The 13,471-nt window shown below is 47.2% G+C and overlaps 1 protein-coding gene across 7 annotated transcripts in view; it reads right to left on the reverse strand.

The window, feature by feature from the left end:
- The window catches only part of CYP4F22 (cytochrome P450 family 4 subfamily F member 22), a 234,995-nt gene that overhangs the window by 123,602 nt on the left and 97,922 nt on the right, over nt 1-13,471 (reverse strand). For 4 of the 7 annotated variants that reach the window (XM_069230348.1, XM_069230345.1, XM_069230351.1 and 1 more), the window contains exon 3: nt 8,178-8,322. The exons of the other annotated variants lie outside the window; for them this stretch is intronic. In XM_069230348.1, the coding sequence (XP_069086449.1) occupies nt 8,178-8,322 (145 nt within the window). The remainder of the gene's footprint in view (nt 1-8,177; nt 8,323-13,471) is intronic. 7 annotated transcript variants of the gene reach the window in all.

Consider the following 13,471-nt stretch of genomic DNA (forward strand, 5'->3'; position numbering starts at 1 on the left):
GCGGACCATCCAGATCAGCATCCCAACTATCTCTAGCCCCTGTTATGCTTATCTGTCTGTCTTGTTTTAGAGCCTTGTAGAGCCGGGAGATGAGACCGCGGACACAACCGTAGTCAACAAGGGTCGCTGCAAGGCGGGATTCAATCGGCTCTGTAGGAAAAGAGGTCCAAACCTCACGTGCTGTTTGCGAGAGGTTTGCGTATTGCAAACATTGACCTTGGTCAATGCCAAAGAGGGACTGTGCTTCCTCCCAAGTAATAAACATATTGTTTTGGTAGAGATCGCCAGCAGTATTACAGCCGCCGTCTCGCCACTTTCCAAAGTCCAGCATTTCTGCAGCACTGGCAAAGGGGCGCAGCCACCAAAGTGGAAGTAAGCGCGCATATGGCACTTTACGCAACACCCTCACAACGGCCTGCTCCCAGACCCACGACACCTGTGCAACTAGGAAGGGGGTCCCCGGTGGCAACCTAGAGCCACCCATCAACAATCATGGTAAATGCGACAAGCAAACAGCCTTCTAACAGTTCCTTCTCCCAATTAGAGCCGTCGTCAAACCACATGGCAGCATATTGCAGCCAGCACGCCGCATAGTACAGGTACCAATCGGTAAGGCCCAGTCCTCCATCAACCAGGACCAGCTTCAGCACATCCATGCGTACTCTGGGACGCTTAGCCGTCCACACCAGGGACAGAAGTAATTTATCGAGCTGACGAAAAAGAAGTGTTGGCATTTCACAGAACGAGTTTTGTAACATGTACAGATATCTCGGGAGGAGAATGATCTTGCAGAGTGCAACTCTGCCCATAACTGACAGTGGGAGGGAGGACCAAAATTGGACCGCTATCTATCACGCTACCCATATTTAAAGCATATTGTAGTTGAGGGGAGTGTGCCACCCTCCTGCCCAGATACTGAAACAACTCCGTCTCCCACTCCAGAGCCATCCGTGGCAACTCAGATGCAGTCACTGTCGACAGACCCGCCATGGGGAACAATACTGTCTTCCGTCAATTTATACGGAGTCCCGATACCCTACCAAAATCGTTCATCAGCGTCAATAAGAGAGGAACTGAGCTCTCCGGATCAGTAACATACACCAGGGCATCATCAGCATATAGTGATATAGTATGTGTTGTTGCCCCAACCCGTATGCCTCAATTCTGCAGGCGTGTTCGCAACTGTATAGCTAGGGGTTCCATGGCCAGAACGAACAGTAGTGGAGATGAGGGGCAGCCCTGTCGGGTGCCCCGCTTAATAGCAAACGCCTGGGACACAAGGGACACAATCTCACAGGGAGACGAGTAGAGCAGATGTACCCATGACAAAAAGTAAGGTCCCAAGCACATCCTATGCAGGACGGCCAATAGGTATTCCCAAGTCAGGGTGTCAAGTGCCTTTTCTATGTCCAAGGCGACCAGTGCAGCATGGTCAGGGAGTCTATGCGTCTCGTGCATAGCATGCGATAATTTCCGCAGGTTCATGTGGGTCCCTCTTCCAGGGATAAACCCACACTGATCCTTCCCCACCAAGAAGGTCACCACCCGTCCTAATCGCATTGAGGACCCTGGCGAGAAGTTTCACATCCACATTTAACATGGAAAGTGGCCTATAGGGGCTCGGGTCAGCAGGATCCCTCCCAGCCTTAGGATGCATAACGATCAATGCCTCCCTCATCTGCTGTGGCAATAGGCCCACTTCGCGTGACTCCTGAAGTATTTCCAGGAGTCTGGGAAGCAGTGTCACAGAATATGCGGGATAAAACTTGACCGGGAGGCCGTCAGGACCTGGTGCCCTCCCAGAGGCTATGTCACCCAGGGCCCCCTGAAGGTCTTCCAGGGACAGCTCAACCTCCAATTCCCCCACCTGAGCGTCCGTGTGTCTGGATAACCGGAGGCCGTCCAGGTATTCTCGCGTCTGAGAGCTCACGTCACACCGCGGAGAAGAGTATATGGCCTCAAGGTGCTCCCGTAAATGGGCGTTCACGTGTGTTTGACCCAAAATCCTATCACCAGTTGGACTCCGGAGAGATAAGATTATGGGAGTGCAGCGTTCATGTCGGAGCAGCCAAGCAAGCAAGAGCCCAGACCGATCCCCCTCACGATGCAATCACTGTCTGAAATCTTTACGGACATAACTATCTAGTCTACTCCACAGGGCACCTATACGACCACACACCACTTGACTCTCTGTCGACAGTGCGTCCCCCTTGTCAATTTGACCCTGCAAGGCATTTAAGGTGTCTTCCTGCTGTGCCAATTCCTGATCTAGTTTCTTCCAAATACCGTATGTTTTAATAAGGCTTTCGCCTCCTATAACAACTTTAAGGGCCTCTCATTCTATGCCAGGACTCTGGGCTGTAGTCCAGTCCCCGCCAAAATACCCAGTCAGCGCCTCCTGAATATCACCCCTATACTCAAGGTCGCCCAGAGGGGGAAATCGCCGGTCTAGGTGTGTGGGTACCACATTCTAACAGAAGAGGGGCATGATCCGACAGAAATCTGACCTGGTAGTCAACCTGACGAACATCCAGGGACCCGCCGTTCGCCAGTAAAAATCTGTCTAAACGGCTATATGCCCCATGTGTGGGAGTGTAACAGGAAAAAGTTGTGGAGGTGGGGTGTATCTCCCTCAATATATCTACTATGTGTAGATTATCCATTATATTGCGGAACATGGTGGTCATATGAGGCTTAGTGCTCCTCTTGGGGTGTGGGGGGGACTTTTATCCAAGGCCCAGTCCAAAACACAAGTAGCCCGCCCAAATAATGGACATCCCCGCATAGGGCACTAATTCACACTGGAGCCTATGGAAGAACTCTGCATCGTCTGAGTTGGGGGCATATATATATTTAGAATGCAGAGCTCAGGGCCATCCAACTCCCCATGCAGAAAGACATAGCGGCCTTGTACATCTGCTGTACAGCTTGTTAATTGAAAAGGTGTCCCAGGGGCCAATCAAACTGACACACCCCTGGCATAAGATGAATATGTCGCTGAGTATAGTTGGCCCCACCACTTCCTCTGTAATTTTTGCGCTTTATTATCTAACAGGTGTGTCTCCTGCAGGAGAGCACCATGGACCCCAAGTCTCCGAAGATACGTATGCACCATATAACGTCTTACAAAGGAGTTCAGCCCCCTCACATTCCATGTGACCATTCTGATCAATGTACCTGCCATGCACTATGCCAATCTATGATCGCCTCCTCACCCCTCCCAAACCCCCCCAACCCGCCACCCCACGGGTCTGGCGCCACAATCAGTCACATTTTCAGCAACAGAGACGCGAACCGCCCATCCTTCTCAGGCAATACAGTGCAATCAGTGCATGATACAAAACTCCAGTAACAAGTAAAATGAGAATCCATAATCAACAACCTCATCCCACCCTGGGTAAACACCACCCACAACTAGTGTCTGCCCACTCCGTGTGTGCGCCCCGCTATCTACCTGAGAGTCCAGAAGGTAGAGGCAACACCAGCTGTACCACTGCGGGGAACTGGCCTTGACAGAGTCTGTTCTATGCTCCAACTCCTCACACCTGACTACCCAGACCTCACACACATAGTACCCAAATCCCAATGTTACTCACAACAAATGCTTAGTATAAGCCACATGGGTTTAATCCATTGTTCTTTTGCTCACCATGCCACCCCAGTTCAGACCCAGCCATATGCAAATCAGTCTTGACCCTGTTCCTCATGGGAACAGTCCAGCCCGAACTGCCAGCATTCCGTCCATCACTTGTTGTTTTTGCTTTGTCACCCTAAGTGGGAAGGGTATGCCCAGACGTGCGTCCCGTGCTTTTCATGCCACTGGATTCAAGCTAGCCTGGCTGATGAGGGGTGAAACCCCGAAATCGGTCCCAGGATGCTTGTTTCCAGTCCAGAGAAGACCTGGCCTAGCAGTTCGGGCTGGACTGTTCCCATGGGGAACAGGATCAAGACTGATTTGCATATTGCTGGGTCTAAACTGGAATGGCATGGGCAGCAAAAAAACGATGGATTTAGGCCCAGATCACTGTACTGGGGGTGAATGTTTGACAATGTTCAGCATTCCGTCCATCACTTGTTTTTGCTTTGTCGCCCTAAGTGGGAAGGGTATGCCCAGACGTGGGTCCAGTGCTTCCCATGCCACTGGATTCAAGCTAGCCTGGCTGATGAGGGGTGAGACCACGAAACCGGTCCCAGGATGCTTGTTTCCAGTCCCGGGAAGACCTGGCCTAGCAGTTCGGGCTGGACTGTTCCCATGAGGAACAGGGTCAAGACTGATTTGCATATGGCTGGGTCCAAACTGGAATGGCATGGGCAGCAAAAACGATGGATTTAGGCCCAGATCACTGTACTGGGGGTGAATGTTTGACAATGTTCAGCATTCCGTCCATCACTTGTTGTCACAGCATCGCTCAACCAGTTCAGGTATACATTCACAGCAGCTCTTCAGGCGTTCGTGCTGTCTGAGTCCTGTGTTAATCTACCATACCCGCAGGGGAACCGGACCGAGGGGACACTTCTGCAGTGACGGATTGCACCAACAGTCACACCTCCTCCCGCTCCCGACGCCTCCTGTCCATACTCAAGGTGCCATCCGAGCGCACTATCACCCTGGTGCTCCGGGTGGCACGGCGTCATCTACTGGTCCGGCACAAGGCAGATTGTATGTTACCCCTTTTGGTGGGCTGCTCGCTGACTCCTCCGCTCTGGGACCCCTGGTGTTCTGCCACCATCACCCAGCTCCAGCCAATCCCATACCGCCTCAGGTGACTGAAAAAAGTGAGAGCAGCCTGCATGGAGAACCTTCAATTTAGCTGGGAATAGTAACATATAGGCATACCCAAGTTCTTTCAATTTGCACTTAACACCCATGAAGGACTGTCTTTGGAGCTGCACCTCCCGAGTGTAATCAGGAAAAAAGCGGATTATGTGGTTCTCGTAGGAAGGGTCTCCATATTTGCACACCTCTTGGAGAATTATGTCCCGGTCCCTGTAGTTGAGAATCTTGGCGATGATCGCTCGAGGAGGGGCACCCGGCAGCGGCGGAGGGGCCAGCACCCTGTGTGCACGTTCCACCACAAACACGGCTGACAGGGAGGAGTTAGGTAGTGCTTTTTTAATCCAGTCCTCCAAGAAGGCCTCTGGGTTCGTACCCTATGCCCCTTTGGGGAAACCCACCACGCGGAGGTTGGACCTACGCGCTCTTCCTTCTGCATCCTTAACTCTCACTTCCAGTATGCGCGTTTTAACCTCCAGAGCAGCCATCGAGGTCTTTAGGGTGTCAATGTCAGCCTGCAAGGAGGTCACATGTTGTTCAGTCGCCACTGAATGTTCAGCTACCACTCTCAAATCCGCTATCAGTAAGTTCACGTCAACCGCCATGGCGGGGCTATTTGCGACTTTACTGCCTGTCCTGAGGCCTCAATGGCGGCCAGGATTTGCGTGCCAGTGGGTTTGCTTCCTTTGTTCAAGAGACATGGGGGGTTTTGTGGCAGAGACCCACCCATAGTCTGCGCTGTGTATTGGTCCATCCGGGTTTGCTGTGTTCCTTTCCCTGCTTTGTCCTTGCCCATGTTGTACACTGCACGTTAGAACCGCTTCCACCACTCGCCTAGGGCACTGAGGGTCGCAGTGTGTGCAACAGGGCCAACACACAATCTCACTTTCTTACCAGCCGCAGAAGCAGCGTGGAGAAGGGTGCAGCACTATGCAGCAGGCTCAGATCAGCTTCTCACATAGGCCTCGGCAGCACACCATGGCCGTGCTCCAAAACCACACCACTGGCGATTGGTCCGCAACACAGGAGATCCACAATGTCCGGCGTCGTATTGTCTCAGGGGGCACCAGGCCAAGTGTCGCAATATCTGCTCCATCCATCCCCCGTGTAAAAACAAAGCGGGGGGGGGAGATCCATTTTCCACAGGCGCCGATCTGGTCAGGCCCAATCGCCACCCCCGGAGCGCCCCTCTCACCAAGCCCCTTGGGCGGCACTACTCGAGTTCTCCAGCCACGAGTTCAATGGCCGGCCGATGCGGTGGCCACCATGTTAGGCACAGGCAGTCACGTAGAGTTTGACTAGCTGGGCGGGGGGGTGCAGGACCTCAAACAGCCCCCATCAGCACAACACCGCTGAGCGCCACCACCACTTCTCCGATGGTCAGTCTGCACCGCAAGGCTCACCACGACTGGAGCCACACATGTTCTGGGGGGCACCAGGCCCCAAGCCAGCCGCAGGTCCAGTCCGCTCCCCGTGATGGGAAGGACAGAAGGGGGGGGTGTCCACACCCCACCTGCACCGACTGCCGCAGGCTAGATCACCACCGCCGGGCCCCCCCCACCGTTAAGAACGCAAGGCGGCGCCCCGCGACTCCTTCAGCATCGGGCTATCGGCCGACCGACATGGCGGCCACCATGTTGGGGTCAGGCGATCTCTCGGGCCCTGCAATGCGGCCCAACCCCAGCACGATCCCTACCTCTCGTGTCGCATCCCCATCCACAAAACCCCTGTGGCTATGTTGCAGGGTCTGTGGAGCCTCGGGCGGCAGGATGGTGTAGGATCCCGGACACGGGGCCGCAAGCACTTCCCAAGTGCGTCCGAGCGGCCATCTTGCCGGCCTTGTGCATGTAAATTGACCCTAACTATAACGTCCCAGTAACCTTTGTTTTTTTTGTGAATTTCAAAGGTTTTTTTAAATGCTATTTTCTAACTATAACCTCCCTGTAACCTTAGTTTTTTTCAATGAATATATAAGCACACACAAAGTACACTTGTAATTGGAGTCTGTAAGCACCCTGTCTTATATCTTCCATCAACAGCACATATTCTATATACTAATATCAGCTCCATTCTCATAACTTGCCACAGATGTCCCCAGAAGTGATCTCATCCAAACCCTCATCTTTTCTTACCAGCTCTGATCTAAACCAAGAACAGCATCACCAAAAGCGGACATCATCAGCAATGGTCCCCATCCAGTCTCAAGGCTGGATAAAGCACTTTGCACTCAATGCAATAACCTGTCTTCCCAAAAGCTACCCAACACCAACGTATTCAACTACACTCACAACAGGTGCCTTCATCAAGTATTTTAACCAACTCTTCCGAGCTCAGATTATGCCATCACCACCAGAGTCAAACTAGAACAGATCCCACATCAGATTAATCAAACTAAAATTACGCTGAGTTCCACCATTAGTGATCCTCCCTGAACAACACTTCCTGGATATGATCTTCAACACAATGCAAACCATTTTCATATATGTCAAGGGTGCAAAAAAAGCTCAAGTGTAAGGTTTCTCTAACATGCTCCCTTTCAGCAAAATCTTCAAGAGGTTGGCAGAGCTGTAATTTATTGAAAAATCAAAGTTTGCATTCTTTTCATCACCCTATTTACGTCCCAGGATAAGGTGAGGCTTTTCTTTCTTCTTCAAAAAGTGACATGGAAAATCCTGAGTAACATCTAGGAAATTTGGAACACTGCTACATGGTTTCTATAACTTAGAAATAATAATTTCTGATTTCCTAAACTGAAGTAACTTTAAAAAGTTGCGCTTATCTACTAAAATGGTTTTACACAGCTTAGATACATTATTCTAAATTTGAGATTGTATTGTAAATACTCTTCTTACTTTAAAACATTTTCCTTTTGCTGAAAATGTTTTGTTTTAATTCTGATATTTTAAATAGAAATTTATTTCTGAAATATTAGCTTAAATTAAAGGAAAATCACTAATGGCGGACTATTTAGCTGCATTCAATCTTTGTCACTTCGACACATCGCAGCATTTCAGTTACGGAGAGTTTTGCATGCCCAATAAGAAACTGCAAATCACTACAAACTGTATCATCCTCACCAACACCATAACCCACCACCACCAATCTCATTCCATCTACACGTATCTCGTGCAACATCTGCCACCAGTTACAACCATTTGTTTCAGCTCTGTCTACAGTTGGACCTTGTCAGACTTTGAGAACATCCCCACAAGATACATTTACATATAATTAAGCTAAATTTGACAATTTACTAAATTATTGGTCATCCCAAAGTTTATCATTGCTCTAGCCCTTGCGGGCTAAGGTAGAACCTCCACACTCTAGATACACACCCCGGGCACAATCAATACTTCACTAATGCTCCTCAGCTCCACCTAGCCATTACTGTGCAAAGTTACTGTACCTGACGCAGCCACCACAGGCTTGACATAATCCGGATGAACCAATGACACAAGGGGTTTGAAGGGTCCCAGCCATAACAACATAATATGTGGAAATGTTTTTACTCTTTGAGCCACCAGTCTTAGCCCATTTTCATTAGGTGTAACCTAGAAGTTAATCACAAAAAACAACCAGTATTTAGTCTTTTTTCCAGCTAAAAAATATTTCCAATGGTGATATCTTAAATTGTTAAATTAAGCATTACCACTGGAGCATTGCAGTACATCTTCCAAGAGTATCATTGGTGGGGGCTTAATGCAGTGTTATTCCATTTACACCTCTTTCACTCCATGTTTTGCAACCAGTGTTCTTTTTTGTCTACTCCGTTGTGCACTAATATATCTCCACCTTCTGCTTCCCTCCAGAAGGGCAGTGGTACATGTCTTGCAGCTGGAAAGTGAAGCCAAGGGCTGCCTTTAACTGCTCAAACACAGGAAAGGTTTCTGACATTAATAAAAATTACAATTCTATTTATTCCATTTCATGCACCCAGCACCTCCACTGAGCCTCTTCCATTGTCGGTGGCCTGGGGGTTTAGAAGCAAAGCATACATAATACTGGGGAACCTGGCTCCACATGCAGTCAGCACAGACTTCAGGGATCATTGCAGGTCAAGTATTAAGATGCTCTTATTGATACTCGTTAAGAGGGGGTGAGGGGGGGGGGGGGGGGGGAGAGGGCTTGTGCAACCAAAAAATAAAATTAAAAAAATCACATAAAGAAGGGCAACTCTGGCTTTCCCGTCATTAGTGGTTTAATGGTATGTATTTTAAGAAAGCATGATGGCCAATAAGGGAAACTCCTGCAAATTTAGGAAGCAGAGATTTGTTGGCAGAACTCAACGAGTGAGACTCGCCCCCTTCCTCGCAGACCCCACACCTACTGAGTTACCTAGGGATCCTCCCTCAGCCCCATGCTGTTTAATGTCTACATGCCCCGCTAGCTGCCATCGTCAGAAGCTATGGAATCAACATCGTCTCCTATGCCGACGACCCCCAACTCATCCTCTCCCTATCTAACGAACCCAACACAGCCAGACACCACTTCCACGAAGGCGTGGAAGCAGTCGCCAACTGGATGAGAAACAGCTGCCTTCAACTCAACACGAACAAGACAGAAGTACTCATCGTGGGCCCCCAACCCGACGCGTGGAACGAATCCTGGTGGCTACCCACCCCCACAAACCAAGCCTGCAACCTCAGAATCATTCTGGACTCCAAACTCAACATGAACCACCAAATCAACTCAGTCACTTCCACCTGCTTAGGCACCCTACACAAGACTTTCATAGAATCCCCCTCGAACCCAGAAAGACCATCACACATGCCCTCATCACCAGCAGACTGGACTACGGCATCACACTAAGCCGGAATCAACAAGAAACTCACCAGCAAACTACAGAATATCCAGAACGCCGCTGCCAGACTGGTACTCAACCTGCCTCGACAGTGCCACATCCCACAACACCCGCGCACACTACACTGGCTTCCCACAGAGAAAAGAATCACCTTCAAGATTCTCACCCACACAGACAAAGCCTTCCACAACATCGGACCAGCCTACCTGAACAGGCTACTCAACTTCCATACACCCCACAGGGCCCTACGCTCAGCCCAGCTCTCTCTCGCCAAAGTACCCCACATGAGGAAAACCAGAACAGGGGGACGCTCCTTTTCCTACCTCGCAGCCACCACCTGGAATGCCCTTCCACTCCACATCAGTCAAACCAACCCCCTCCTCAACTGCACAAAGGAGCTGAAGACATGCCTTTTTTTTTTTTTTTTTAAGAACCACCTCACCAGTGGGCGCTACACATCCACCCACCCCCCCACCCCGCCAAGGGCCTTGAGACCCTTGTGTGTGAGTAGCTGCGCTCTATAAACACAGATTTATTGGTACAATACCAGTTAAGAGTCAATCATGAATGACACTTGTCATCTATAGACACTAAACGCAGAGACGGAGGGAAATAGTTTGTCATTGATGACATGTGTAAATCAATAACAAAATGTGATGTGGGACGCTCATGTGAATGTAACTGAGAGAATCTAATATCAACACTCATTAAAGATCGTATATAGCTAATACAGAAGCAGATGTCCTTACAAAATCGAACCCAGCAACTGCTAAGTTTTAGCAGGTATTACACTGAATAGTCTCTAAAAAGAGGAGAACTAAACTTGTCCCAGAAAATATACCATAGCTTATTATACAAAGAAGTACAATGCCACTCCGCCATGTAGTTTGTGTACCTCATGCAAATAATTTTTAGGTGCGCGTTTGGCCAACTAATCGGTGTATGCTATGCTGCCTTATGGTTAGGTTCGCAACATAATACCAAATACAAACATATCATGTAATGAATAATGTTGGACTAACAAGTCTTCATTAACTAGAATCATGTATGGTGACCTTGCCATTGCACTAAAGCCACAGCACGCTCTATATTTGTGCCATTATTCTAGATTTTTTCACTCGATTTACAGAGGTTAAAAATGAAGACTAATGTAAATAAACACTACCTGCGTCGTTCACGCACCTGCTATTCACACATTTTTTTGTTTAGCTTCCAGTTACCACCCGCTGAAAGCTGCTGATAAAAAAAAAGCATTATTTGCGCTCGTTTCTAATCACTGCTAAATATTATTTGCCCTTACACCGCAGTCTAAATGAGGCTGTTGGTGTTGTACTGTTTCCACTGCAATACCAATGACTAATGAAATTAACAAAGACCACGAAACCCTTGGGTTTAGTTTAAGAGATAAACAGGATTTCTCTTGAGCAATCAATTTAAGGAAGTGGCAAAACTGGTGGTGCCGCATCTGAAAGAAGACGGAAAAGAGCGACGAGAACCTCATATCCTGAGTGACTGGTGCACCATCAGAAGCTGTATGTTTTCGGTCGAATACAGAGGTGGTCGTCCGCTGTCAAAATGTGCACTACACTGGGACTATTAGTTACTAAGTGAAGTGAGCCTTATCTGTGCCAAAATGTACCAACAACGGGAGGGAGGGGGAGCCACACCACATTTAACCAGCAAGAAAATGAGTTGCATAAAATTATGGAAACGACATTTCTTTAGGATTAACTATTTAAATTAGGAAAGAATAAGTTATCCTCAAATTACTAATTCTAATATTTGTATATAATTCGTTGAACTGGTTTTAAGAAGTAAAGGATTAGGTAGAATTGCTCTATTATGTCTTTGTCTCACCTTCACCAGTATTACCCGTTTCGAAGATTTTAAGCTGCGCCTCTTTCCATTCATTTTTATGTAGGCCATTCCCAGCCACCCTGGTCCTGAGGCTTGTCACTGGGACCCCCTCCTTTATGCATTACCTTTCGTAATGTAGCTACGATCTCATGAGTACTGCCTATGCCTTATAATGGCTCTCTTTATTTTATTTGTCTTAGCCTCACTCTTTCTCGGTTATTGTTTCAGTTCTATCTTGTGCTTGTTGTATCCTGCAGTGTCCTGAGGATGATCTTGCCATGTTTATTGGGATCGAAACTCCGTCAAGATTAAAAACACAGACCCTGTGATGGTTGAGAACTTTGGGCAATGAGCCGTGCTGTTCTTGCGTTTGTTGATTATAATTTTTTATCAAAACTTATCACTTGATTGGATCACCTTTAAGGAGAGCACCAACCACACTTGTTTGGCACCAATATTTACTGACCTGCTATGTCTTGAAATTATTTTCTATAAACTCATGTGGATAAATTGTATTCACATTTGTTTATTTGCATCTAAAGTATAGTTACTAGGGATCAGTTGTTTTGCTATAGTTGTTTCCCCAGTGATCCTTCAGTATCCTATTTTAAAATATTATTCAATGACTTGAAGCATTAACTTATTTAAATTAACTTGTTGAATATAATAAGTCGAAAAAATCAAGAGGCTTTGTTGTTTGTGTGAATAGGTATACTGAAGCACATTTAAAAAAAAAAGTTCAATCCAAACTCAATATGGTGTAGTTACAGAAATAGGTGGATTCTAAAACTGTGCAAGTGAATTATCCAACACACAGCAAGGGTGCAACTCCTTATTCGAGCTCTTCTCTTGAACAGATTTAAGATGCATCTCTCTTCCGCCCCAAAGATGTAGGCACTGAGTTCTACCATATATTGTCACAACAGATCAACCATTTTTTGCCTTAAAGTCTCATCTTACATGGAATAAGAAATAGGAAAAGCTGAAAAGTGCTGGAATGCCCGACAGCCTACCTTCTCCAGATTCAAAATCACAAGCACACCTTTCACTACCACATGTTCTCGCACTTTGATGATCAGAGGATAAAACAAATGTAGGGAACCGCAAATGTAACTTTTAATACACATACTGTTTTTGTTTCACACAACCACACATTACATTCTTTAAAACATTCAAAAAGCGTTTCTTTTTTAGAGGAAACACTTATCTAAACTCTAACTATTCCTGGTTTTAGTTATTACATTTTATTTTGATTTCTTTTCCGAGATGCCAATTGTCACAAGACTTTCATTACAATCCGTGAGGAAAAAGTATTTCTACACCAGGATCTTTATCACGAGTTAAGATTCCTCCTGCCTTAGCCTTGCGCTCCTCGCTAGACTTCGGTATAGCTCTGTGCACTGCTAACAGAAGTTCTTTGATGTTTTTCACAATACAATACCAACTACATATTATGCACCATACAAATAATCTCAAAACAGAACATAAAAATGAACACAAAAGCTAACATGAAGATAATATACATAGAAATTCAAAACACCTGCCACTCATTTTGCATTCTGGTACAGGTACCTGATGCTTGGAGAGTGCCTGTGCAAACCGGATGAAAGACTGAGGCCCATATTTATACTTTTTTAGCGCCCCATTTGCGCCGCTTTTTAACGCAAAAGTGGCGCAAACTTACAAAATACAATTGTGTTAAAAAAGTATACATATGGGCATGAGTCTTGGGAGATGTGGGGCAAACCACCAGACGCAGATGTGAACGTATTGGCGGGTGATCCGGTCCACATCCTGCAACCCCTGTTCAGTGCTCTTCGCCTGGAAACAATTATTCAGAATCCTGTCACACTATGTGACCTAGTTCCAAGTATCCCTCCGCTGTCTCCTGACATTCATTAAGCAATACATTGCAAATTAACACCATTTCATACTTCCCCCAGGTGACACCTCCTGCAACACTTTTTTATATTCAAAAGAAAGTGACTGTATCCCAAAGCCCTGCGCAACACCCCTTTCAGCAGTGGCTTTATCAGTCTGAA

Source organism: Pleurodeles waltl, chromosome 4_2 (assembly GCF_031143425.1).
Source record: "Pleurodeles waltl isolate 20211129_DDA chromosome 4_2, aPleWal1.hap1.20221129, whole genome shotgun sequence".
Classification (NCBI taxonomy): Eukaryota; Metazoa; Chordata; class Amphibia; order Caudata; family Salamandridae; genus Pleurodeles; species Pleurodeles waltl.